This window comes from Coregonus lavaretus, assembly GCF_964263955.1.
Source record: "Coregonus lavaretus genome assembly, chromosome: 32".
NCBI lineage: Eukaryota > Metazoa > Chordata > Actinopteri > Salmoniformes > Salmonidae > Coregonus > Coregonus lavaretus.
The window spans coordinates 16,759,160-16,784,005 of NC_140019.1; the positions used below are offsets into that span (position 1 = coordinate 16,759,160).

Sequence of the window (24,846 nt, forward strand, 5' to 3'; positions counted from 1 at the left end):
CATCAGGTTGACCTTTTAATCTGAGAAGACCTCTTTAAAAACCTCTTCATAAGGCCATTTTGGAACTATCATTGCAGATATTTGTGACACTCTTTCCATTCAGTACAGCTTACAACAATATTATTCTAATTTACTAATGTATATTCAGTTATTCACCACCAAAGTAACACAGTCAGACTTTCTCCAGTCCTGTATGTCTGACTGTTTGTGCCATTATGATGCTTAACTATTGTCATCACACATATCAACCAGGTGTGCATTTGGCAAGGATATTCTCACTCACACACACACACACACACACTGGGATACTTTCAACACAACACACATAAACATATACTCATGACGAGGGGGACGCATACATCGTTTTTATGTCATTTAGCAGATGCTCTTATCCAGAGCGACTTACAGTTAGTGAGTGCATACATTTTCATACTGGTCCCCCGTGGGAATCAAACCCACAACCCTGGCGTTGCAAGCGCCATGCTCTACCAACTGAGCTACACGGGACTAAAGTCGGAAGTTTACATACACCTTAGCCAAATACATTTAAACTCAGTTTTTCACAATTCCTGACATTTAATCCTAGTAAAAATTCCCTGTCTTAGGTCAGTTAGAATCACCACTTAATTTTAAGAATGTAAAATGTCAGAATAATAGTAGAGAGAATGATTTATTTCAGCTTTTATTTATTTCATCACATTCCCAGTGGGTCAGAAGTTTACATACACTCAATTAGTATTTGGTAGCATTGCCTTTAAATTGTTTAACTTGGGTCAAACGTTTTGGGTAGCCTTCCACAAGCTTCCCACAATAAGTGAATTTTGGCCCATTCCTCCTGACAGAGCTGGTGTAACTGAGTCAGGTTTGTAGGCCTCCTTGCTTGCACATGCCTTTTCAGTTCTGCCCACAAACCTTCTATAGGATTGAGGTCAGGGCTTTGTGATGGCCACTCTAATACCTTGACTTTGTTGTCCTTAAGCCATTTTGCCCCAACTTTGGAAGTATGCTTGGGGTCATTGTCCATTTGGAAGACCCATTTGCGACCAAGCTTTAACTTCCTGACTGATGTCTTGAGATGTTGCTTCAATATATCCACATAATTTTCATTCCTCCTGATACCATCTATTTTGTGAAGTGCACCAGTCCCTCCTGCAGCAAAGCACCTCCACAGCATGATGCTGCCACCCCCGTTCTTCACGGTTGGGATGGTGTTCTTCGGCTTGCAAGCAACCCCCTTTTTCCTCCAAATATAACAATGGTCATTATGGCCAAACAGTTCTATTTTTGTTTCATCAGACCAGAGAACATTTCTCCAAAAAGTACAATCTTTGTCCCCATGTGCAGTTGCAAACCGTAGTCTGGCATTTTTATGGCGGTTTTGGAGCAGTGGTTTCTTCCTTGCCGAGCGGCCTTTCAGGATATGTCAATATAGGACTTGTTTTACTGTGGATATAGATACTTTGGTACCTGTTTCCTCCAGTATATTCACAAGGTACTTTGCTGTTGTTCTGGGATTGATTTGCACTTTTCGCACCAAAGTACGTTCATCTCTAGGAGACAGAACGCATCTCCTTCCTGAGCGGTATGAAGGCTGCGTGGTCCCATGGTGTTTATACTTGCATACTATTGTTTGTACAGATGAACGTGGTACCTTCAGGCATTTGGAAATTGCTCCCAAGGATGAACCAGACTTGTGGAGGTCTACAATAATTTTTCTGAGGTCTTGGCTGATTTCTTTTGATTTCCCCATGATGTCAAGCAAAGAGGTACTGAGTTTGAAGATAGGCCTTGAAATACAGCCAAAGGTACACCTCCAATTGATTCAAATGATGTCAATTAGCCTATCAGAAGCTTCTAAAGCCATGACATCATTTTCTGGAATTTTCCAAGCTGTTTAAAGGCACAGTCAACTTACTGTATGTAAACCTCTGACCCACTGGAATTGTGATACAGTGAATTATAAGTGAAATAATCTGTCTTTAAACAATTGTTGGAAAAATTACTTGTGTCATGCACAAAGTAGATGTCCTAACCGACTTGCCAAAACTATAGTTTGTTAACAAGAAATTTGTGGAGTGGTTGAAAAACGAGTTTTAATGACTCCAACCTAAGTGTATGTAAACTTCCGACTTCAACTGTACATGCATACATACATACATACACTGACTGGCCATGCTGCTGTATGATTGGTTGGTAGGATAGCCTAGTTTGTGTGCTTCAGATGCGTCAGAAAATAAAATGTGCTACATTCAGCTAGCTTTGACATTGCAACTCTCGTAGGTTTGGATTAAACATAAACATACCACCACCTCTCACCCACACACTCCTGACATACCTCATTGTGTTTCTGACCATGCCTTCCTAAACCTATTTGTGGGCAAAATGTTAACTGTACCTTAAAGAGATTCAAAATAACAAAGAAAATCAAGAAGCCAGAATATCTACAAAACAAACTAAAATATAACATTTTTATCTGGCTGTAGTCGTAAGAAATAGTGTAAAATAAAATGCTTAGTTTGACTACAAATGGTCTCAAGGCAAAAACCGATCAAAACAGTCCTCAATTTCAAACCAACCCCTTCATCCACTCCCCCTCACATCCCCTAGACATATCATACATTAACAATCAGACGTTACTACAGAATATCTAGATTTACACCATATTATCCTAGAAAATAGAACCACTCCCCAGAATTTGATTTGTTGGAATTGTCCAAGTACATTAGAATCTAAGGACAAGGCACTATGACAGGGATGTGGGCTCTGGGTTATAAATTACCCTTCTGAGAACAGATCTAGGTTAATCTTACCCTCCCTAGTCCTAACCTTAACCATTAGGGGCAAAAAGCCCCATTATGTAGGGGCAACTTCATCCAACTCTAGGACGTAGAGATCGGTTTGGAATTGTGTTAAGAGCGCAAAGGTTTTCCTGTCTGGTAAAATAAATAAGCCCCTCCCACCCTAAACCCATTTGGCTGGACATCTTTATAAGGTTTTTCTAGCATTTGATTGCCAGAAAACATTGCGAACATGAAAAGGACAATCATTTAAAGCTACAAACAGAGAATTTGAATAATGTATCAATAATAAACATTTCTAGTGTACATTCCACAAAGAGGCTTGTGCTGTATTTATGATCAGAATTTCAATTCTCTTTGTGGCTTTCAACATCCTCAGTGATAGGTCACTTCAGCTGTCCGTCAGAGAGGATCATCAATCACTTTGGATGAGAATTCCAGCGAGATTGATGACTGGCTGAAGCAGCCATCAATCAAAACAAGCGACCAGTCTAACTCACTCAAATTAACAGTTTGTCACAAAGCAACAAAAAAACCCGATATCTTCATCATCTGACCAGCTGACCCAATAATTCGTAAATATTTTTTAGACATTTATATAAAACAATTAAAAAACAAAAGCTTTATTTATAAAACTAAAATTAAATTGTTTGTAGGGGTTGAGGCATCATCTCTGCACGGTCTTTGAAAAATCACTGCAGACTAATTAATTAGTCACTACTGTGGAGTGGTGATCCATTGTGATTGGTCCATCCATATGATGGGGCAGGAAGTCTCGAACCACGGAGTGCCACAATTGGTCACCAGTCCATACACTCCCTCTCAGGCTCCATACTGATTGGTTAAAAAGCCCTACTTACATCCAGGATTATATTTTATCGCATAAATTCTCCATGTGCTAATGTACCAAAACAAATCATATTTTTATATAAGTGTTATAGAGAGAGTTTAGTACCCAGCAGTCATAATAACGTTCATGTTATACAGTCTATGGCTCACAGAGAGGCCGAGGTAAGGTTGTCCCATTCCAACACTGATCAACATTGAGTTCCACTTCAGTTGCCATTCTATATAAAGATGGCCAGTGGCATTATAAGGATACGAAGGTCATTGAAGTTCCAGTGAGCCAACACACTTCTATTCCACTATCCAACTCCATATTGACCAAGAGGAGAGTATAGTCCATTCATTGTGTGGGTGCATTTTAGTGAATATCCATCTTGAAGTCCGTCAGAGTAAGAAAATTGGAATCTGTCCAGTGGAACAATCTTCTTTCTATCATTGGCCGGGGCGGACGTCTGTCACTCAAACCGATATCTCATAGGTTGTCCCTCCGACGCCAGTCACCTTTTTCACCCCGCCCCCTGGTTTGGATGTGCTGTGATTGGCAAAGCCTGGGCGAGAGGTGGATCTAATTGGATAGCCGGCAGGAAAAGGGGAGGGGGTTAAGGATGCAGATAGGGGTGGCAGAGGGAGTGAGAGAGGAGGTGAGTAGATCTGATAAAACATATACTGTAATAACAAGACTTATGATAAGGTTACAAGAGTAGAAGGCTCATTAGAGGGGAGGAAAAGGGTACAGAACAGACAGGAGTGAGAAAACAGTAGCATGCTAAACTGCTCGTGCTAACAAACACAATCACCTCTGTTTCACACCTAAACACATACTTGCCTCTATATGAAGTCGACAAACTTCAAACACAGATATACATCCTACTACAGTTATACCTGAGCATAGTTCTTATACACATTAAAAACACACTCCAGCATAAACACTCACTGATATCTAGAGGAGGAAAAGACTCACACTGATCAGGGAGGAAGAGGAGGGCTCACATAGATAAATCAGGGAGGAAGAGGAAGAGTACCAGGCTTGCGGCTCAGATCTCTACTCACTGTGGAGCCTGTGTCCCTCCAATTCCGCCCCCTCCCGACAAACCACCTCCTCCCATTGGCCGGGCCTTGTGCTGGAGCCCTGCCTCTCGGGTGTAGGAGAGGGACTGACCCAGGGAGGGGCCTCGGGGTGGAGGGGACACAGGGGGCTCAGGGGAACGGGCACGGGCACGGGGGGAGGGCTGTTCAGAGACGGGAGGAAGGGGGCGAGAGGAGGAGGCTCTGAGGTGTGGGTGTCTGGGGTCCTGGTGGAGGAGGTGTGGGTGTCTGGTGTCCTGGTGGAGGAGGTGTGGGTGTCTGGTGTCCTGGTGGAGGAGGTGTGGGTGTCTGGTGTCCTGGTGGAGGAGGTGCAGTGTCTCGGGGTGGGCAGCGTGTGGGGAAGGAGTCGGCGGGGGCGGGCTGATGGCGCGGAGGTACGCCCTGTGGGGGGAGGAGAAAGAGGCAGAGCCCTGGAGCAGCTGGCCCTCCCTCTGCTGGGCCATCTGTGCAGAGAGGAAGGGCGAGGTGTACCCCTGCAGGGGCGCATCCCCAACCCCGGGCAGCGAGGAGGTCATCGTTGCCAGGGGAAACGCTGCGGTGGCGTGGGGCTTCTGGGGGGACAGCTCATGAGCGGCCGATTCAAACTCTGGGCTCTCGGACGGTGTCAGCAGGCTGTCGTAGGACAGGCTGCCGTTCCGAGGTGTCTGATTGGCCAGGCTCTTGTAGCTGGTGTCGGTGGTGCCCTCTGATTGGAGCGTGCCCAGAGTATTGTGGTGTGTGTGGGCAGAGCGCATGCTGGAGGAGAGGGAGTCACCGGTGGACAAGACCAGAGAGGAGGGGTAGGAAGTGTACGACCGCCCCCCTAGGGAGTACTCGGAGATGCCCCCCAAGACGCCCCCACCTGTCCCACTGGTTACCCCGGGGCCCTCGCCCTTCTCCCCTCCCCCTCTACGCGCCCCCACACCTATTATCGACCCCCCATCCAGGGTGCTGGGCTCAGACCGATAGCTGGGCTGGCAACTCGACTGGAGGATGGAGGGAGAGTCCAGACTGTCCCCACGAATCATCTGGAGAGAGAAGAAAGAGCGAGAGAGGAGGAGAAGATAAGAATAGGAGAGAAGAGCAGAAAGAGGTAGTGAAGGTAAAATGAAGAGAGTGAAGGAGGATGGGAACGTATGTTACAAAGGGATTACTTTGAGGAGACATTCCTCAACAGAAGACAACATAGACGTTTCTACAGAACACCGTTTCTACAGAGAGCCAGCAGGGGAGGATGGAGGTCTACTGGGGCATCACATTACCAAGAACACCAACCTTGCAAAATAACATTAGCACCACAACAGAAACATAGAAATCTATAAAAATACAGGCATTCAAGTAAATGCAGAGTCGGGGGGAAGTAAAGTCACAAGGATACACCTTTTTACAGACATAAACGAACACACGACACTGAGACTTACTGATCAACCGATGGCCACTGAGTGATCAATTCAGAGTAAAAGAAAGAGGGGGATGGAGTTAAGCACAAAGGAAAGAAGAAAAGCCAGGTCCTCAGAGAGGGGTCTCTGCTAGTCCCACCTGGATGCCCTAGGCTTAATCCCACCTAACCTTCTATAGCTGATCTATCAACTGATTTGACCCTGTGTTTAGTATGAGATTATAAACTAAAGCAGTAGCTATGTCTCAGGGAAGGGATCTCACGGTGGCTGTCATCTCAAATGTTAAAGGTCGGCACTGCGTAAGAAACATGTATACACTCCCCTCCATATGTATTTGGACAGTGTAGCTAAAATGTTACATTTGTCTATACTCCAGCATTTTGGATTTGAGAACAAATGTTTCATATGAGGCGACAGTACAGAACTTGTATTTGATGGTATTTTCGTACATATCTGTTTGACCATTTAGAAATGAAAGCACTTTATATCTAGTCCCCCATTTTAAGATGTCATAAGTATTTGGACAAAATTCACTTATAATGTATTAAAGTAGTCTAAAGTGTAATATTTAGTCCCATATTCCCTGCACACAATGCCTACATCAAGCTTGTGACTTTACAAATTAGTTGGATGCATTTGCAGCTTGTTTTGGTTCTGTTTCAGATTATGCTTTGCCTAATAGCAAGTGAATGGTGAATAAAGTGCTTTCATTTCTAAACGGTAAAACAGTTATGTATGAACATACCCTCAAATAAATAGGTGACATTTTGTACTGCCACTTCACATGATAAAAAAATAAATAATGCAAATCCCAAATGCTGGAGTATAGAGCCAAATGTAACATTTTAGCTTCACCGTCCAAATACATACGGAGTACAGCCAGGACGATACCAGTATTGCGATACTCGTTAATATCATGGCAAGGAAACAAAACATTATTGGCATGTAAAAAAATATTGCGATACTGGTATCATCACAGCCCTAATACGGAGGGGAATGTATGCATGTGTATGTATGTGTGTGCATGCGTGCGTACCTTGTTTGGGTGTGTCAGAGCGGTGTGGTTCCTCTGTGGGCTGCTATAGGCCGGCCGGTACTTGTACATAGAGGGAGTGGGCGGACCTTCAGACAGCAAGCTGCTCTCTGATTGGAGGAAAAAAACAACAGCGTTAAAAACTAGACAGCGTCGTCTGGGTGGGATTCGTGAGTGCTTGTGTGTGTTCACTGCTCACCCTCGGTGTCAGCGCGGGGCAGGCCAGGGTAGCGGAGCTCCGGTTTGGGAGGAGGTGGAGGCTCTGCATCAGCTGACTGGCTCTCCATCTGCTCTAAACTGCTCTTAGACTGACAGGGACAGGAAGGGACAAGACATTTCATACACATGAGAGACAGCTATGAGTTTATTTTATATCTGTGTGTGTGTGTGTGTGTGTGTGTGTGTGTGTGTGTGTGTGTGTGTGTGTGTGTACCCTGGTGCTGTGGCAGTCGTTCTGGATGCCGTTGTCCAGGACTTTGGCTTCTAGCTGGGCGGAGGAGAGAGGAGGGCGGAGGAAGGGAGGCTGCACCTCCGCTGTCTGTTTGCCCCGCCACCGCTCCACATACCTGACAGAGATAGCAAAACACACATGAATGACTTCCCTGAAACGTTCCACTGAAACATACACCAACTTTATACTACATTACACACATCAATTGTTAGATATATTACTTAGTTAACCACCATAACACAGGCTACACTGAGTTCCCCTGAGGGTCTTGTTCAACCATAAGCTGCAACAGCAGAAGAAAAGAGGAGGCATGAAGGAGAGACGGTCGCTAACCTGGGAGCCTGAGCGCTACAGAGCACGTGTGAGATGTTCCTCAGACAGCCATTGGTGAAAGGGTTAACTCCGCCCCTAAACTTCCCTGTGACCTAGAGAGAGAGAGAGAGAGAGATGGTCTATTTTTAGATAATCCGGATCATGTCAGTCATCTCAGAGGAAAACACACTAAGACCCACACCCAGATAGACAGGCGTACCTGCTCGTTAGTGGTCCTACCCCGAGCTACCAGTACCATGTGGAAACCAGTAAGACCTGCTACTGGGATGAAGAAGAGGCCAGCAACACACATTGTAGCCATACTGGGAACACACAGTCAAGGACACCAAAACCAGAGCAACAAGTGTGTGTGTGTGTGTGTGTGTGTCTATAAGGATACGTGACAGCGGAGTGAACCCTGTCCAGCTGGTGCTGGTGGTGGAGGACGTAGAGCAGGCCGAAGCCGAACACACCCATGATGTGGATCGTCAGCGACAACAGGAACAGAAAGAAGTGACGGTAGTTTCTGCGCCCAATACAGTTGTTCACCCACGGACAGTGGTGGTCAAAGTCCTGCCAGGTCACACACAGGTCAAACGGCGTGTAAAAGGGTCAACAGAGAAAAAATTTAATAACTGATGTTTCTTTGATATTTCTATTGCTGCTTCCGACAACGTGTTACAACACAGTTGTCACCTGTCATACCACGTGTAGTGTGAGCAGGGTGGCAGTCTGGAGAAGTGTGTGTTTACCTCCACACAGTTGTCACACACAGAGCAGTGTGAGCAGCGGGGCGGTCTGTAGAAGCGGCAGCTTGAACACCACTTCATCCGGACCTGAATGCCCTTGATATCCACTGTCTTATAGAGCGGAGCGCGGAAATCATCCTCTTTATCCTCATCCTCATCCGCTGTGAACACACACACAACTTACACACTGAAACACCTTTTTCACACCTAAGTCATTTATCTTTAACACACTCTCCTTACCTCTGGGAAAGACCCCTGGGTCCATAAAGGTGGCCATGCAGAAGTTGGCGAAGGTGAAGAGGAAGACCACAGCGTTATAGATGGGAATGACGGAGGAGACATGCTCTGACAACCACGGACACCTGGAGGGAGAGAGGGATGGGGGGAGAGAAAGATACAGAGATATAACATGGAATCTAGTGTGTGTGTGTGTGTGTGTGTGTGTGTCTTACTCACGTGAAGCAGAAGAAGAGTGTGGTGGAGGCGACCAGGAAGGTGGTTGCCGCAGAGACGGGTACATAGCGACTGGGGTGGAACCGGCGGGGAGAAGAAGAGGCGGGGCCACCCACTTCCCCCCCTAGCCCCCCACTACTAAACCCCGGCATCAGAGGGAGGGAGGGAGGGAGAGAGAGAGAGAGAGAGAGAGGTAGAAGGGTGGTGGAAGGGTCAGAGGGAAGACCTCAGCGTCCGTATGGGATAAGGGGGCATGATGGTCTTAGGTACCAGCACTAGTAATATTACACAAAGCAGCCATTTGGGAGAAACATCTTACAGAAAGCTAGCCAGTTATTTGCACTTCAGCCAATAAAACCACTTAAAAACGAATATAATGACTTTATAGTAAAGTCTACACCTTTGTTTGCATGTGTGTAGATCTTTGCAGGTATATATAGATTATATACATTTTATACATCTTTTAAAAACTATACCATATTATGATACAAAAATAATGCAACTTTTATAAATATTTCTGTATGGCTTTCATGTAACCTTATTTGGTTCAACAATATAAATAAAACTCAAGAAAATCTCTCCTGTCTAGTGCAACAAAGACCCACAAGCGCACACACAATTAACTGCTTTAACAACCACTTTCTGACCTGGTGAGACAACAAACCAATCCTCCACAGGCATCGAAAACTATCAATACTCATCAGCTATTACTCTGTGCTTGAGTGTTAAGAGTTTATTTACAAACTCTCTTGTAAAGGAAATGTGAGGAAAAGGGGGGTGGAAATTAGGAGGTAGTAACAGAACATCCTATAAAAACAGCAGAACAGGGTTCTCTAGCAGAGCAGTGACCATCGACTGAACTCTGGTCTTATAAAAGGTGTATCTAGGCACTGAATGTGTGTTTGTGAGTTTGTGTGATAGAGAAAAGTGTGACAGAATGCTTGCAAAGGAGAGAGTTCCAGGCTCTATATCCTGTGGCAGAGTCTTAAAGCTGCCCAGCAAAATTCCAAGTCCACTTGCAGCTTTTTCAAACGTTAAAACGTGTACACAAAAGCTATTTCAAATGTTTTATCCACTATTTCAGTACTCTGTCAGTATGAGAGAGCGGTGAGATCAGTCTCGTTGGGTCAACTGGACCAATTAGCTGTTTATCTAGCCATTTGTTTCAGTCTTTGTGACAGTGCAGGTAAAATCAATTCATCACAAACAAAGCCCAAATCTGTGTCGCCACGGTTTCGCCGTAGACACGCCTCTTTTCCCATGATGCCTTTGAAATGGAGCCACACAGAAAGAAGAATAAGCCACTCCGACAACTGCAGGTCCACTTCTTTCTCTCCCTCCCTCTATTTATTTGCACACGCTCCAGTGTTCTGTCACACACTGTTGTTGTCTAAGATGGCACCCCCTGAAACAGAAAGAAACGGAAAGCATGTTACACAACTACTAGATTACATCAATAACATTAAACAACACCACAAACTTAAACCATTAGTAATTACACACACACACAAAACCTCACACCATCACTAACACAAATGCAGCCATGAAAAAGCTAGTAGTGTTGCAAGGTATGACAATAATATGTTCTTTACATGGCTAGTTGTTGCAAGCCGGAGCAGAATTGTGTATGTCTAGGGAGTGGCAGGTTGTGTTGAAACCTGACCATTTTGTCAACTCTACTCCATCTTCATTTCACAACAATGACTAACCAGGAAAAGGGTGTCTAAAAGCGTATCTTTCCTTCTTACACACAAACACAACCTCTCTTGCACTCTCTCTCTCACACACACACAATGGTATTCATAACAGAGCCCTCTTATCCACACAGATCTCATGTAACACCTGAGGGAAAACTCCTGTTCCATTAAAACACTGAAAACAGATCCTAGGTAATAGAGAGCAATAGTACCTGGCCGTGTGGTGCCAGGATAACAACCTCTCCCTCAACGTGACCAAGACAAAGGAGATGATTGTGGACTACAGGAAAAAAAAGAGGACTGAGCACGCCCCCATTCTCATCGACGGGTCTGTAGTGGAACAGGTTGAGAGCTTCAAGTTCCTTGGTGTCCACATCACCAACGAACTATCATGGTCCAAACACACCAAGACAGTCGTGAAGAGGGCACGACAAAGCCTATTCCCCCTCAGGAGACTGAAAAGATTTGGCACGGGTCCTCAGATCCTCAAAAAATTCTACAACTGCACCATCGAGAGCATCCTGACTGGGTGCATCACCGCCTGGTATGGCAACTGCTTGGCCTCCGACCGCAAGGCACTACAGAGGGTAGTGCGAACGGCCCAGTACATCACTGGGGCCAAGCTTCCTGCCATCCAGGACCTCTATACCAGGCGGTGTCAGAGGAAGGCCCTCAAAATTGTCAAAGACTCCAGCCACCCTAGTCATAGACTGTTCTCTCTGCTACCGCACGGCAAGCGGTACCGGAGTGCCAAGTCTAGGTCCAATAGACTTCTCAACAGCTTCTACCCCCAAGCCATAAGACTCCTGAACAGCTAATCATGGCTACCCAGACTATTTGCACTGCCCTCCCACCCCATCTTTTTATGCTGCTGCTACTCTGTTAATTATTTATGCATAGTCACTAACTCTACCCACATGTACATATTACTTCAACTACCTCAACTAGCCGGTGCCCCCGCACATTGACTCTGCACCGGTACCCCCCTGTATATATAGCCTCCCTACTGTTATTTTACTTCTGCTCTTTTTTTCTCAACACTTTTTTGTTGTCGTTTTATTTTTACTTTTTTATAAAAAAGAAATGCACTGTTGGTTAAGGGTTGTAAGTAAGCATTTCACTGTAATGTCTGCACCTGTTGTATTCGGTGCAAGTGGCCAATAACATTTGATTTGATTTGATTAGTAATGGCGTGTTTTTTAGGCCCTAATTCTTACTGTGGAATGCAGAGTTTGGTTTTCGCCAGGCATAAATGGGACCCATCTCGTCCAAAGAGTTGACTCAAGTTTGCCAAAAAGCACCTGGATGATCAACAAGACTCTTGGAAGAACGTTCTATGGACAGATGATTCAAAAGTATAACTTTTTGGACGACATGGTTCCAGTAATGCCTGGCGAAAACCAAACTCTGCATTCCACAGTAAGAACATCATACCAAAGGTCAAGCATGGTGGTGGTGGTGTGATGGTTTGGGGTTGCTTTGCTGCCTCAGGACCTGGACGACTTGCCTTAATAGAAGGAACCATGAAATCTGCTCTGTATCAGAGAATTCTACAGGAGAATGTCAGACCATCCGTCTGTGAGCTGAAGCTGAAGCGCAGCAAGACAATGATCCAAAACACACAATCAAGTATACATGAAAATTGCTAAAAAGCAACAAATTGGAAGTTTTGGAATGGCCTAGTCAAAGTCCAGACCTAATCCCAATTGAGATGTTGTGGCAGGACTTGAACCGAGCAGTTCATGCTTGAAAACCCACACGTCACTGAGTTAAAGCAGTTCTGCATGGAAGAGTGGGCCAAAATTCCTCCACAGCGACGTGAGAGACTGATCAACAACTACAGGAAGCATTTGGTTGGAGTCATTGCAGCTAAAGGTGGCACACCCAGTTATTGAGTGTAAGGGGGCAATTACTTTTTCACACAGGGGAATTTGGTGTTGCATAACTTTGTTTATGAAATAAATATGTTATTATTGTGTTATTTGTTCACTTATGTTCCCTTCATCTAATATTAGGTTTTGGTTGAAGATCTGATAACATTCAGTATCACAAATATGCAAAAGTAGAGAAAATTAGAAAGGGGGCAAATACTTTTTCATAGCACTGTATGTCATCACACTGCATATGAGTCACTCATGATTTGAAACGCAATCAAGCATTTTCATTATAAAATAAAGCGACCCTTGAATAATTAGCATATACAATAAATAAACTCTTCCATTTCAGAAATTGCATTCACGAATGAATGTGACTGTTTAGTCTTTGCTGTAATAAAGGCTTTACAAAAACACATTACAACAGACTCTCTGGTAGGCTTATAATTTATTTAGTGTTGTTTACATTATTCCAAACGGTCAGAAATGTTTTATTGTAATCTAACAGCACCTGTTTGGCACACATGGTCCTCTGTAGCTCAGCTGGTAGAGCACGGCGCTTTAAATGCCAAGGTAGTGGGTTCGATCCCCGGGACCACCCATACACAAAAATGTATGCACGCATGACTGTAAGTCGCTTTGGATAAAAGCGTCTGCTAAATGGCATATTATTATTATTTATATTATGACGCAGCGCTTGCTCCTTACCTTCTTTTTTTTTTATCTCCAGTATTTTCCACAACTTGTCAAATTTATTCCACACATCATTCCCCTTTAGCTCCTGAGCAACTAGTAAACATTCCCCCGTTTTGAGTTTATTGGTCACGTCCTCTGCATCCATTTTGCTGTTCAGAGTGTGTTATAACCAATTTATTGATGTGATTATGATATGCTATAGGCCAGGCCCTATTGATCACGTGCATGCAATGCATACATGTCACTTAAAAGAGAGCTAGGGTTGAGGGAGTTATTACTAAACAAATAACTTTTCAGTCAGAAATGGCTGTAATTATGTTGCAGCTTCAGCAACATGGACAGCGCAATAAACACTGTCGAAGTTCTGTAGTGGTCGCTGCAGCATGGAGGAGAGAGAGACAACGGGTGCTAGTCACACAGTCACTTGCTATCATTTTTATTAACACAGCACACCAAGTCTGAGCACAAACAAATCAATTGCGGTCGGACTCCCTCTAGTCATGTGTCTTCATTATTTCATCAAACAGTGCACTTAAAGCATCAGACAAGCTGTGCATATAGTTGATTTGATTAAAACACATAGGCTATGTCTATATATGGAAAAATACACATTTTAACCAAATCGATTGGTCGAAAGAACAGATGACTCTCGACCAAGATTTATTTTAGTCGGGGACAGCCCTAATTAAAAATGACTTTGTAATGTTATCTACCCACTAACTAAACCCCACAGACAATATAGACAATAATTCTGACCTTCATGGGGGTCATATTGAGGTAATTTTGACCATAGTCCAGCGCCTACGCAAAGAAATTGTGGACTTTTATAGAGCCACCAAATTTTTAAACACAGCTAGGGAATATCTAAAGAAGTATTTTTGGCCGACCGCCATTTCCAATATGGCCACCCCACCAGCTGCATGAGACCATATTGGACATCATTAAAATGTTTAAAGAGGGTCTGGAAAACGCAATAAAATGGCCCAAACATGCCATATATACACGTATCCTTTAAAGTTTTACTAGAAGTGTCGAAAAAGTGTGACAAATCACTGTTTGTTTTCTCAATGTTTTAATGGCTAGTTCCAATAGGCATAGTTTACATGTAAACACTACAATCACGTGGCGTTCCCTGAAGTCTATGGATTGCATTGATATACAGTACCAGTCAAAAGTTTGGACACACCTACTCATTCAAGGGTTTTTCTTGATTTTTTACTATTTTCTATATTGTAGAATAATAGTGAAGACAAAAAACTATGAAATAACACATATGGAATCATGTAGTAACCAACAAAGTGTTAAATCAAAATATATTTTATATTTGAGATTCTTCAAATAGCCACCCTTTGCCTTGACAACTTTGCACACTCTTGGCATTCTCTCAACCAGCTTCATGAGGTAGTCACCTGGAATGCATTTCAATTAACATGTGTGCATTCTTAAAAAGTCAATTTGTGGAATTTCTTTCCTTCTTAATGCGTTTGAGCCAATCTGTTGTGTTGTGACAAGTTAGGGGGGGTATACAGAAGATGGTCTTTTACCAAATAGGGCTAAGTCCATATTATGGCAAGAACAGCTCAAATAAGCAAAGAGAAAGGACAGTCCATCATTACTTTAAGACATCAAGGTCAGTCAATCCTGAAATTTTCAAGAACTTTGAAAGTTTTAAGTGCAGTCGCAAAAACCATCAAGCTCTATGATGAAACTGGCTCTCATGACCGCCACAGGAATGGAAGACCCAGAGTTACCTCTGCTGCAGAGGATAAGTTCATTAGAGTTACCAGCCTCAGAAATTGCAGCCCAAATAAATGCTTCACAGAGTTCAAGTAACAGACACATCAACATCGACTGTTCAGAGGAGATGGCATGAATCAGGCCTTCATGGTCGAATTGCTGCACAGAAACCACTACTAAAAAGGACACCAATAAGAAGAAGAGACCTGCTTGGGCCAAGAAACACGAGCAATGGACATTAGACCGTTGGAAATTTGTCCTTTGGTCTGGAGTCCAAATTTGAGATTTTTGGTTTCAACCGCTGTGTCTTTGTGAGACGCGGTGTGGGTGAACGGATGATCTCTGCATGTGTATCCCCCACTGTAAAGCATGGAGGAGGAGGTGTTATGGTGTGGGGGTGCTTTTCTGGTGATACTGTCTGATTTATTTCGAATTCAAGGCACACTTAACCAGCATGGCTGCCACAGCATTCTACAGTGATATGCCATTATATCATTTGTTTATCAACAGGACAATGACCCAACACACCTCCAGGCTGTGTAAGGGCTATTTTACCAAGAAGGAGAGTGACTGAGTGCTGCATCAGATGACCTGGCCTCCACAATCCCCCGACCTCAACCCAATTGAGATGGTTTGGGATGAGTTGGACCGCAGAGTGAAGGAAAAGCAGCCAACAAGTGCTCAGCATATGTGGGAACTCCTTCAAGACTGTTGGAAAAGCATTCCAGGTGAAGCTGATTGAGAGAATTCCAAGAGAGTGCAAAGCTGTCTCAAATATAAAATATATTATGATTTGTTTAACATTTTTTGTTTACTACATGATTCGATGTGTTGATAGTTGATGTCTTCACTATTATTCTACAAAGTGAAAAATAGTAAAAATAAAGAAAACCCCTTGAATGAGTAGGTGTGTCCAAACTTTTTACCTGTGGTAAATTCAATTGACTGGACATGATTTGGAAAGGCAAGCACCTGTCTACATAAAGGTCCCACAGTTGAAAGTGCATGTCAGAGCAAACCAAGCCATGAGGTCGAAGGAATTGTCTGTAGAGCTCAGAGAAAGGATTGTGTCGAGGCACAGATCTCGGGAAGGGTACCAAAAAATGTCTGCACCATTGAAGGTCCCCAAGAACACAGTGGCCTCCATCATTCTTAAATGGAAGAAGTTTGGAACCACCAAGACTCTTCCTAGAGCTGGCCGCCCGGCCAAACTGAGCAATCGGGGGAGAAGGGCCTTGGTCAGGGAAGCCTGAATGACAAGCGTCACGTCTAGAGGAAACCTGACACCATCCCTACGGTGAAGCATGGTGGTGGCAGCATCATGCTGTGTGGATGTTTTTCAGCGGCAGGGACTGGGAGACTAGTCAGGATCGAGGGAAAGATGAACGGAGCAAAGTACAGAAAGATCATTGATGAAAACATGCTCCGAACGCTCAGGACCTCAGATTGGGCTGAAGGTTCACCTTCCAACAGGACAAAGACCCTAAGCACACAGCCAAGACAAAGCATGAGTGGCTTCGGGACAAGTCTCTGAATGTCCTTGAGTTGCCCAGCCAGAGCCTGGACTTGAACCCGATATAACATCTCTGGAGAGACCTAAAAATAGCTGTGCAGTGACACTCCCCATCCAACCTGACAGCTTGAGAGGATCTGCAGAGAATAAGGGGAAACCTCCACAAATACAGGCGTGCCAAGCTTGTAGCATCATACCCAAGAAGACTCAATGCTGTAATCGCTGCCAAAAGGTGCTTCACCAACGTACTGAGTAAAGGGTCCGAATACTTATGTAAATGTATTTTTTTTATTTGTTTTATACATTTGCAAAAATATCTAAAAACCTGTTTTTTATTTGTAATTATGGGGTAGTGTGTGTAGATTAATGAGGGGTTAAAAACAATGTCATCCATTTTAGAATAAGGCTGTAACGTAACAAAATGTGGAAAAAGTGAAGGGGTCTGAATACTTTCCGAATGCACTGTAGCTACCTCAATTACCTTGTACCCCTGCACATCGACTCAGTACTGGTACTCCCTGTATATAGCCATGTTATTTTTACTCGTTATTCACTGTGTATTTTAATTGAAAAAGAATTACATTGTTTTACCCACTTCATACTGTATTACATATGTATTAGCCTATATGCATATACTGTATTCTAGTCAAGGCTCATCCTATAGAACTACTGCTGTACACAACTTTTCTATTCATATACTGTCCACAATGTCTATACACACCATTATATACACATACAGTGGGGAGAACAAGTATTTGATACACTGCCGATTTTGCAGGTTTTCCTACTTACAAAGCATGTAGAGGTCTGTAATTTTTATCATAGGTACACTTTAACTGTGAGAGACGGAATCTAAAACAAAAATCCAGAAAATCACATTGTATGATTTTTAAGTAATTAATTTGCATTTTATTGCATGACATAAGTATTTGATCACCTACCAACCAGTAAGAATTCCGGCTCTCACAGACCTGTTAGTTTTTCTTTAAGAAGAGCTCCTGTTCTCCACTCATTACCTGTATTAACTGCACCTGTTTGAACTCATTACCTGTATAAAAGACACCTGTCCACACACTCAATCAAACAGACTCCAACCTCTCCACAATGGCCAAGACCAGAGAGCTGTGTAAGGACATCAGGGATAAAATTGTAGACCTGCACAAGGCTGGGATGGGCTACAGGACAATAGGCAAGCAGCTTGGTGAGAAGGACAACTGTTGGCGCAATTATTAGAAAATGGAAGAAGTTCAAGATGATGGTCAATCACCCTCTGTCTGGGGCTCCATGCAAGATCTCACCTCGTGGGGCATCAATGATCATGAGGAAGGTGAGGGATCAGCCCAGAACTACACGGCAGGACCTGGTCAATGACCTGAAGAGAGCTGGGACCACAGTCTCAAAGAAAACCATTAGTAACACACTACGCCGTCATGGATTAAAATCCTGCAGCGCATGCAAGGTCCCCCTGCTCAAGCCAGCGCATGTCCAGGCCCGTCTGAAGTTTGCCAATGACCATCTGGATGATCCAGAGGAGGAATGGGAGAAGGTCATGTGGTCTGATGAGACAAAAATAGAGCTTTTTGGTCTAAACTCCACTCGCCGTGTTTGGAGGAAGAAGAAGGATGAGTACAACCCCAAGAACACCATCCCAACCGTGAAGCATGGAGGTGGAAACATCATTCTCTGGGGATGCTTTGCTGCAAAGGGGACAGGACGACTGCACCGTATTGAGGGGAGGATGGATGGGGCCATGTATCGCGAGATCTTGGCCAACAACCTCCTTCCCTCAGTAAGAGCATTGAAGATGGGTCGTGGCTGGGTCTTCCAGCATGACAACGACCCGAAACACACAGCCAGGGCAACTAAGGAGTGGCTCCGTAAGATGCATCTCAAGGTCCTGGAGTGGCCTAGCCAGTCTCCAGACCTGAACCCAATAGAACATCTTTGGAGGGAGCTGAAAGTCCGTATTGCCCAGCGACAGCCCCGAAACCTGAAGGATCTGGAGAAGGTCTGTATGGAGGAGTGGGCCAAAAACCCTGCTGCAGTGTGTGCAAACCTGGTCAAGACCTACAGGAAACGTATGATCTCTGTAATTGCAAACAGAGGTTTCTGTACCAAATATTAAGTTCTGCTTTTCTGATGTATCAAATACTTATGTCATGCAATAAAATGCAAATTAATTACTTAAAAATCATACAGTGTGATTTTCTGGATTTTTGTTTTAGATTCCGTCTCTCACAGTTGAAGTGTACCTATGATAAAATTACAGACCTCTACATGCTTTGTAAGTAGGAAAACCTGCAAAATCGGCAGTGTATCAAATACTTGTTCTCCCCACTGTATATTTACATTCCAGAATGTCTGGGATTTGTGTTTCTCACTGCACTGTTTATTTATTTTATATTATTTGTTGGAGCTAGACACATAAGCATTTCGCTGCACATGCGAGAACATCTGCAAAATATGTGTACGCAAGTAATGCGACCAATAGCATTGTATTTGATTTGATTTATTCCTTGTGTCACTATTTCTATTTTATCTTTAACTCTGCATTGTTGGAAAAGGACCCGTAAGTAAGCATTTCACTGTTAAACTACACCTGTTGTTTACGAAGCATGTGACAAATAACATTTGATTTATTTTGAGTACCACGTAGCTCAGTTGGTAGAGCATGGGCGCCGCCAGGGTTGTGGGTTTGATTCCCACAGAGGACCAGTACGAAAAAATTATTCAAATGTATGCACTCACTACTGTAAGTCGCTCTGGATAAAAGTGTCTGCTAAAAATTGACTAAAATGTAAAATGTTATGAGGTGTACAAGGCAGGTTCCTTATCACATTTCTTAAAATTGACACGACATAATATCATGTTATACGTCATTGCAATCTGTAGACTTCAGAAAACACCCATATAACTTTAGAGAGTGTTTATATGTAAAAAATTGGAACTAGCCATGAAAACATTGACAAAAACAGTGATTAGGCACACTTTTTCACCACTTTTCTACTAAAATGTTAAAGGACACCTATATGGCATATTTGGGCCATTTGAACCTCATTGTGGATGGCTACTTCTTGTCCTCATGCTAGCCTGTACAGACAAATATCACTTCAGAAACGTCAAAATAAAAATGTGATATGGCCGGTAGGGGTGGGCGGTATACCGGTATGAATGTGAATACCGGTATGACGTTGTGCCATGATATGGATTTTGCCAAATCGTGCATATCATTGTAAATGAATGTATGAAATAAGGCGGGGGGGTTTCCGTTCAAATTTTCTGTCGAGTGATACAGCCTATTGGGCTACTTCAAATTGTTTATTTTACTAGAAACATAGCCTTTTTTAGCAAAGAAAAAACTAGAAGCATGGACGTTACACGCAATGTGCCTGCCAATCAAAGTCAACAAACAAGCACGTGCAACTGCAGAATAAGCAAACATTTAGTTTAGTAAACTCCTTTCGTTTGCAAAAGTGTCAGAAAATCAAGCATCGAGGATAACTGAAGACAAGGAAAATAACGCTATTGAGGTTGATTTGCAGGACGAGGAAGAATTGGTTCGAAAAAAGGGGGTCTCTGTCGTTTGGAACTGGTTTGGCTTTAAGATATCCGACCTCGACCAACAAACAGTACTGTGTGTCGACGCATTGTGCTAGCCAAAGGTGGAAACACCAGCAATCTTTTTCACCACCTGAAAACCCTGCATGTGCGCGAATATGAAGAATACCAGAATGCGTGCAACAAACCCCTAGAGCAGCGAAGCAAGTCCCAAGACATCATCAAGCCAGACCCGCACTCAGCTGTCACTCAAGGCATCATTCGTTAGTTATGACAAGAAGAGGAATGAGATAACGTGTGCAATTACGTATCACATAGCGAAAGACATGGAACCTATTGAAACTGTGGAGAAAGACGGTTTCAGAAAGTTGATTCGAACTCTAGACCCAAGATACGAGACCCCGAGCCGTAAATACTTCAGCAAAATATGTCTGCCAGAACTCTACACAGAATGTCGGGACAGAGTTGCCAACGAAGTCCGTAACGCTGCATTCTACTCTACCACTGCCGACTTATGGTCAAGCCGGCCACATAGCCATAAAATAGCCTCACGATTCATTACATTGACGACAACTGGAAGCTGCAAAGCAAATGCCTTCAGACCTCTTATTTCCCAGACGACCACACCGGATAAATAATTGCAGCTGGGCCGAGGGAGGCACTTTCATCCTGGGGCTTGAAAGAGTCGCGTCAAGTATGTATGACTACAGACAGCGGATCGAACATGGTCAAAGCATTGGAGCTGAACAAATGGACAAGACTAGGGTGTTTCGGATACAGGCTACACATTGCTATTGGTAAGTTTCAACGTCCAAAACACATAGAGCTAGGTAGAAATATAACGTCACTTAAAAACAACAACATAAAATGCACAATAACTGTTGTATTCCTTATCTCCTCTGTTTAAAGTTAGAGCTGACTACACTGCCTGATCCTTCTTATACGTTAAACCGGATATATACAGCTATGCAAATCTAGAATATTTGTAATTTGGAAATGTGTGCAATATCCAAACATTACATGGATTACATTGCTTTTATTTATAATTGATACATTAGGCTATGGTTTCAATATATGAATCTATCCTCTCTTTCAATAACAGCCTACCCAATAAATAATCCCGTTTTCTAAAGCAACATAGCTCTCTTAATCACAACAGTTGTTTGTAAATCTATAGATGGATTAAATTTGTAATCATATCCAGTGTCCATGCTGTAAATTGTTGTAATTACAGCAGATGCTATGTTATTTCTATTGAATAATTGTGATTCATATGTAACTATTTTTCACCTTTTTATTTTGCAGAGAGGAGTGTCCAAAACGAACCTCGGGTTTCCCGGGCCACAGGAGTGTGCAAGAAAGTGGTCAGCACATTTTCCTCTAGTTGGAAGAAGCAGAAGGTCCTGACAAGTGCACAGGATAAACTGAGCCTGCCCCTCCACAAGCTCATCACGGAATCCCTGACAAGGCGGGGATCTCGACTGCAGATGATGGAAAGAGTCCTGGAGCAGGAAAAGGCCATCACACAAATCCTGGCAGCAGACAAAAAAAAACACTTCACCTTGCACCCTCCTGGCAAGACATTGAGGTCTTTGAATCTATCACGACAGCACTTAAGCCCCTCCAGGATTTCACAGATGCCCTGTCAGGAGAGACATACGTGAGTGTGTCCCATCTGAAGCCGGTCCTCCATTTGTTCAAGACGGAGGTTCTGAAATCAAATGAGGGCGAAGCCAAACTGACCGGAGAGATTAAGATGAGGATCCTCAATTACGTGAATGACAAATACACTTACCCTGAAACAAATGAGCTGCTCACCATGGCTACCTTTCTGGACCCAAGGTTCAAGACCACCTACATGACCACTGAGTAGCTGGTGAAGGTGAGAGCTGCCTCTGAGACAGAAGCCCTCCTGGTAGGGAACACAGCCGTGGGAGACTTCTCTTTTGAAGAGGACCAGAGTGAGAGAGAGAGAAAGAAGCTGCCACTGCTCCACAATCAGCAAAGAAGTCCAATAGGAGCCTTGGGAGCTTCTTTAAGAAAACCAATAGTGCACCTGCCTTAAGAACCCAGAGACAGGTCATAGAGCAAGAGCTACACTCTGATGATGACAGCAGGCTGATCCTTTGGAGTGGTGGAGAGTTCACGCATCCAACTTCCCACAATTGAGTTGTCTGACAAAGAAATACTTATGCATTCCTGCAACAAGTTCGCCCTCTGAGAGAGCATTTAGCACTGGGGGCAATGTGGTCATATGCCACAGGGCAACTTTGAAGCCAGAAACGGTCAATAGGCTGGTGTTCCTGGCACGGAACTTGTGAAGAGGGAGGCAGTGAATTGTTACATGCTGAACTGAGAAACATACAGACTGTCTGGTTAATGCTTGAAGTTAATTTGAAAAGGTTTGCAACTTGAATTCATAATGACTGGTGTTATGCTGAAAAAAGACTGCACTTCTTATATTTGGCAGGGAAAGGTTTACATCCTGACTACTTTAAATATTTTTGTATAAAATGTTACTGCATATTTATTTAACTCATATACCTTTGTTTATGTTTCATGTTTGCACAGGTTTACCACAGAAGTAAAACAAATAATAATTTTAAAAAATGTGCAATGCCCCCTTTCTGTTTCTATAAGGTTAAATACACGGCACAGGTCCTAATCCAGGCACTTGTCATCTCCCGTCTGGATTACTGCAACTCGCTGTTGGCTGGGCTCCCTGCCTGTGCCATTAAACCCCTACAACTCATCCAGAATGCCGCAGCCCGTCTGGTGTTCAACCTTCCCAAGTTCTTTCACGTCACCCCGCTCCTCCGCACACTCCACTGGCTTCCAGTTGAAGCTTGCATCTGCTACAAGACCATGGTGCTTGCCTACGGAGCTGTGAGGGGAACGGCACCTCCGTACCTTCAGGCTCTGATCAGTCCCTACACCCAAACGAGGGCACTACGTTCATCCACCTCTGGCCTGCTAGCCCCCCTACCTCTACGGAAGCACAGTTCCCGCTCAGCCCAGTCAAAACTGTTCGCTGCTCTGGCACCCCAATGGTGGAACAAGCTCCCTCACGACGCCAGGACAGCGGAGTCACTCACCACCTTCCGGAGACACTTGAAACCCCACCTCTTTAAGGAATACCTGGGATAGGATAAAGTAATCCTTCTTCCTTAAGAGTACTTTATGGTCAGAAGTATTGTCTATATTATCTGTGTGGTTTACTTAGTAAGTAGATAACGTTACAAAGTCATTTTGATATTGTTTGGAATTATTTCTAACAGGAAATCCAAATGACAGCAGCCATTTTATTAAAATGGTCACCCTGGTTGACTGATAGGTTTCCCCAGACTGCCTCCAATCTTTAAAATGTTCCTTAAGGTAGCTAGTATTAGTGTACCAAGTTCGCTAATTTTATCATAAAATGCACTATTTGGAGTATATTTTGTTCTTATCTGCTGGACTATATAATGGAGCCTGAGCATTGGAACACACCTCTACCATAACCTTCAACAACTCAGCTAGTTAGCCAACTACTCTACAACCCCTATGACAGATGTGCACAAATGTACATACCGATACAATCAACAACACCTGACATAGAAATAAAAAAACTGTATATTATCTATTCAAAGTAAACACTACCCAGATGTTATTAGCACCAGAACAGCCCTTGCCTTCTCTACACAGACCGTGTCTGTATCTGGGAAAGAAAGGCTGCTGAAGGTTGATGAACAAGGGTATGTGACCCACTCTGTTAGCAGACGACTAATAATCTCCATGCAACACACACAGTAAATCCCCCCTACTTTAATGTCTGTTAATCCTGAAATCCCCCTGTTCAGAGTACCCTGCCTCTGCTCCTGTCAGTGTCATGCCATTGTCACGTTAGCTAGCAAGCCATCTTTTTCAGCATTGCCATACACCTGACCATAATCAGATTTCCAAACATACGGACTGTGAGTGACGTCGCGTCTGACATCCAGTACCTCGCTTCTATCAAATCTGCTCGATTACATGCTCCATCGATGTTAAACACAGCTAACTAGCTAACGTTGGATTCAGCAGGGTATGCTAGGTAACTAGCTACCTAGGCTATCCAGACATTGTACTTGTGTCCAAATCTGCAAATGTGACAAAATGACAAGACAAGAGGCTAATACAACGCATTGAGAGCCGTTGGGAACTCGGAAGTTCCTATGTGAAACTGTTCCCCAGCAAAAAATCCAATGCACTAACGTTAGCTAGCTAGCTAACGTTAGCCAAAACAGGGCAAGTTTGTTTGATCACCGCTTGAGACAGTACAACTATAAACTGTCAGTTAAATTAGCTACTTGGATATTATTGGGAAAAGCAGTTCACCAAACAAGCCATACCTGACGTCCAGGGCAGATGTTTTCAAGTACTTAATATTTGGGTGCGTTTCGGGTCCCGAGGCTAGTTGGCTACTAGCTAGTTTGCTAGGCCTATGTTGGAATCCCGGAACTGCCCTCGCTCCATTAATTTGGGACGTTTGTCCAATCAGTGATTGAGATTAGCGTCATTCCCGGTGAGTCGTCGCTCCTTGTTCTATCTGTGGAGTCCGTGTGGCCTTGGGCGGGGATTACAGACATATTTTGAAAGCTTTCAACATGCCAGAGGTCGCTCAGGATAGTGGTCCCGTTATCTAA

General features: G+C 43.6%; 1 protein-coding gene across 1 annotated transcript; it reads right to left on the reverse strand.

Moving 5' to 3' along the window:
• Positions 1-4: 4 nt before the first annotated feature.
• LOC311107636 (palmitoyltransferase ZDHHC5-B-like) lies at positions 5-24,635 on the reverse strand. The gene is made up of 12 exons (XM_084150165.1): positions 24,553-24,635; positions 9,111-10,512; positions 8,895-9,016; positions 8,658-8,815; positions 8,306-8,478; positions 8,126-8,228; positions 7,927-8,018; positions 7,576-7,708; positions 7,342-7,450; positions 7,146-7,252; positions 4,695-5,737; positions 5-4,209 (listed from the first exon to the last, which is right to left on the reverse strand). The coding sequence occupies exons 2-12, from the start codon at positions 9,257-9,259 to the stop codon at positions 4,104-4,106; spliced, it is 2,295 nt and encodes a 764-aa protein (XP_084006291.1). The 5' UTR covers positions 9,260-10,512; positions 24,553-24,635; the 3' UTR covers positions 5-4,103.
• Between the last annotated feature and the right edge of the window lie 211 nt (positions 24,636-24,846).

Bases quoted from the DNA above. Each gene is read 5' to 3' on its own strand.
- LOC311107636 (XM_084150165.1), bottom strand. From the start codon at position 9,259: ATGCCGGGGTTTAGTAGTGGGGGGCTAGGGGGGGAAGTGGGTGGCCCC. The intron at 9,017-9,110 runs GTGAGTAAGACA...CTCTCCCTCCAG, and splicing joins ACACTCTTCTTCTGCTTCAC to GTGTCCGTGGTTGTCAGAGC. The intron at 8,019-8,125 runs GTACGCCTGTCT...CTCTCTCTCTAG, and splicing joins GTAGGACCACTAACGAGCAG to GTCACAGGGAAGTTTAGGGG.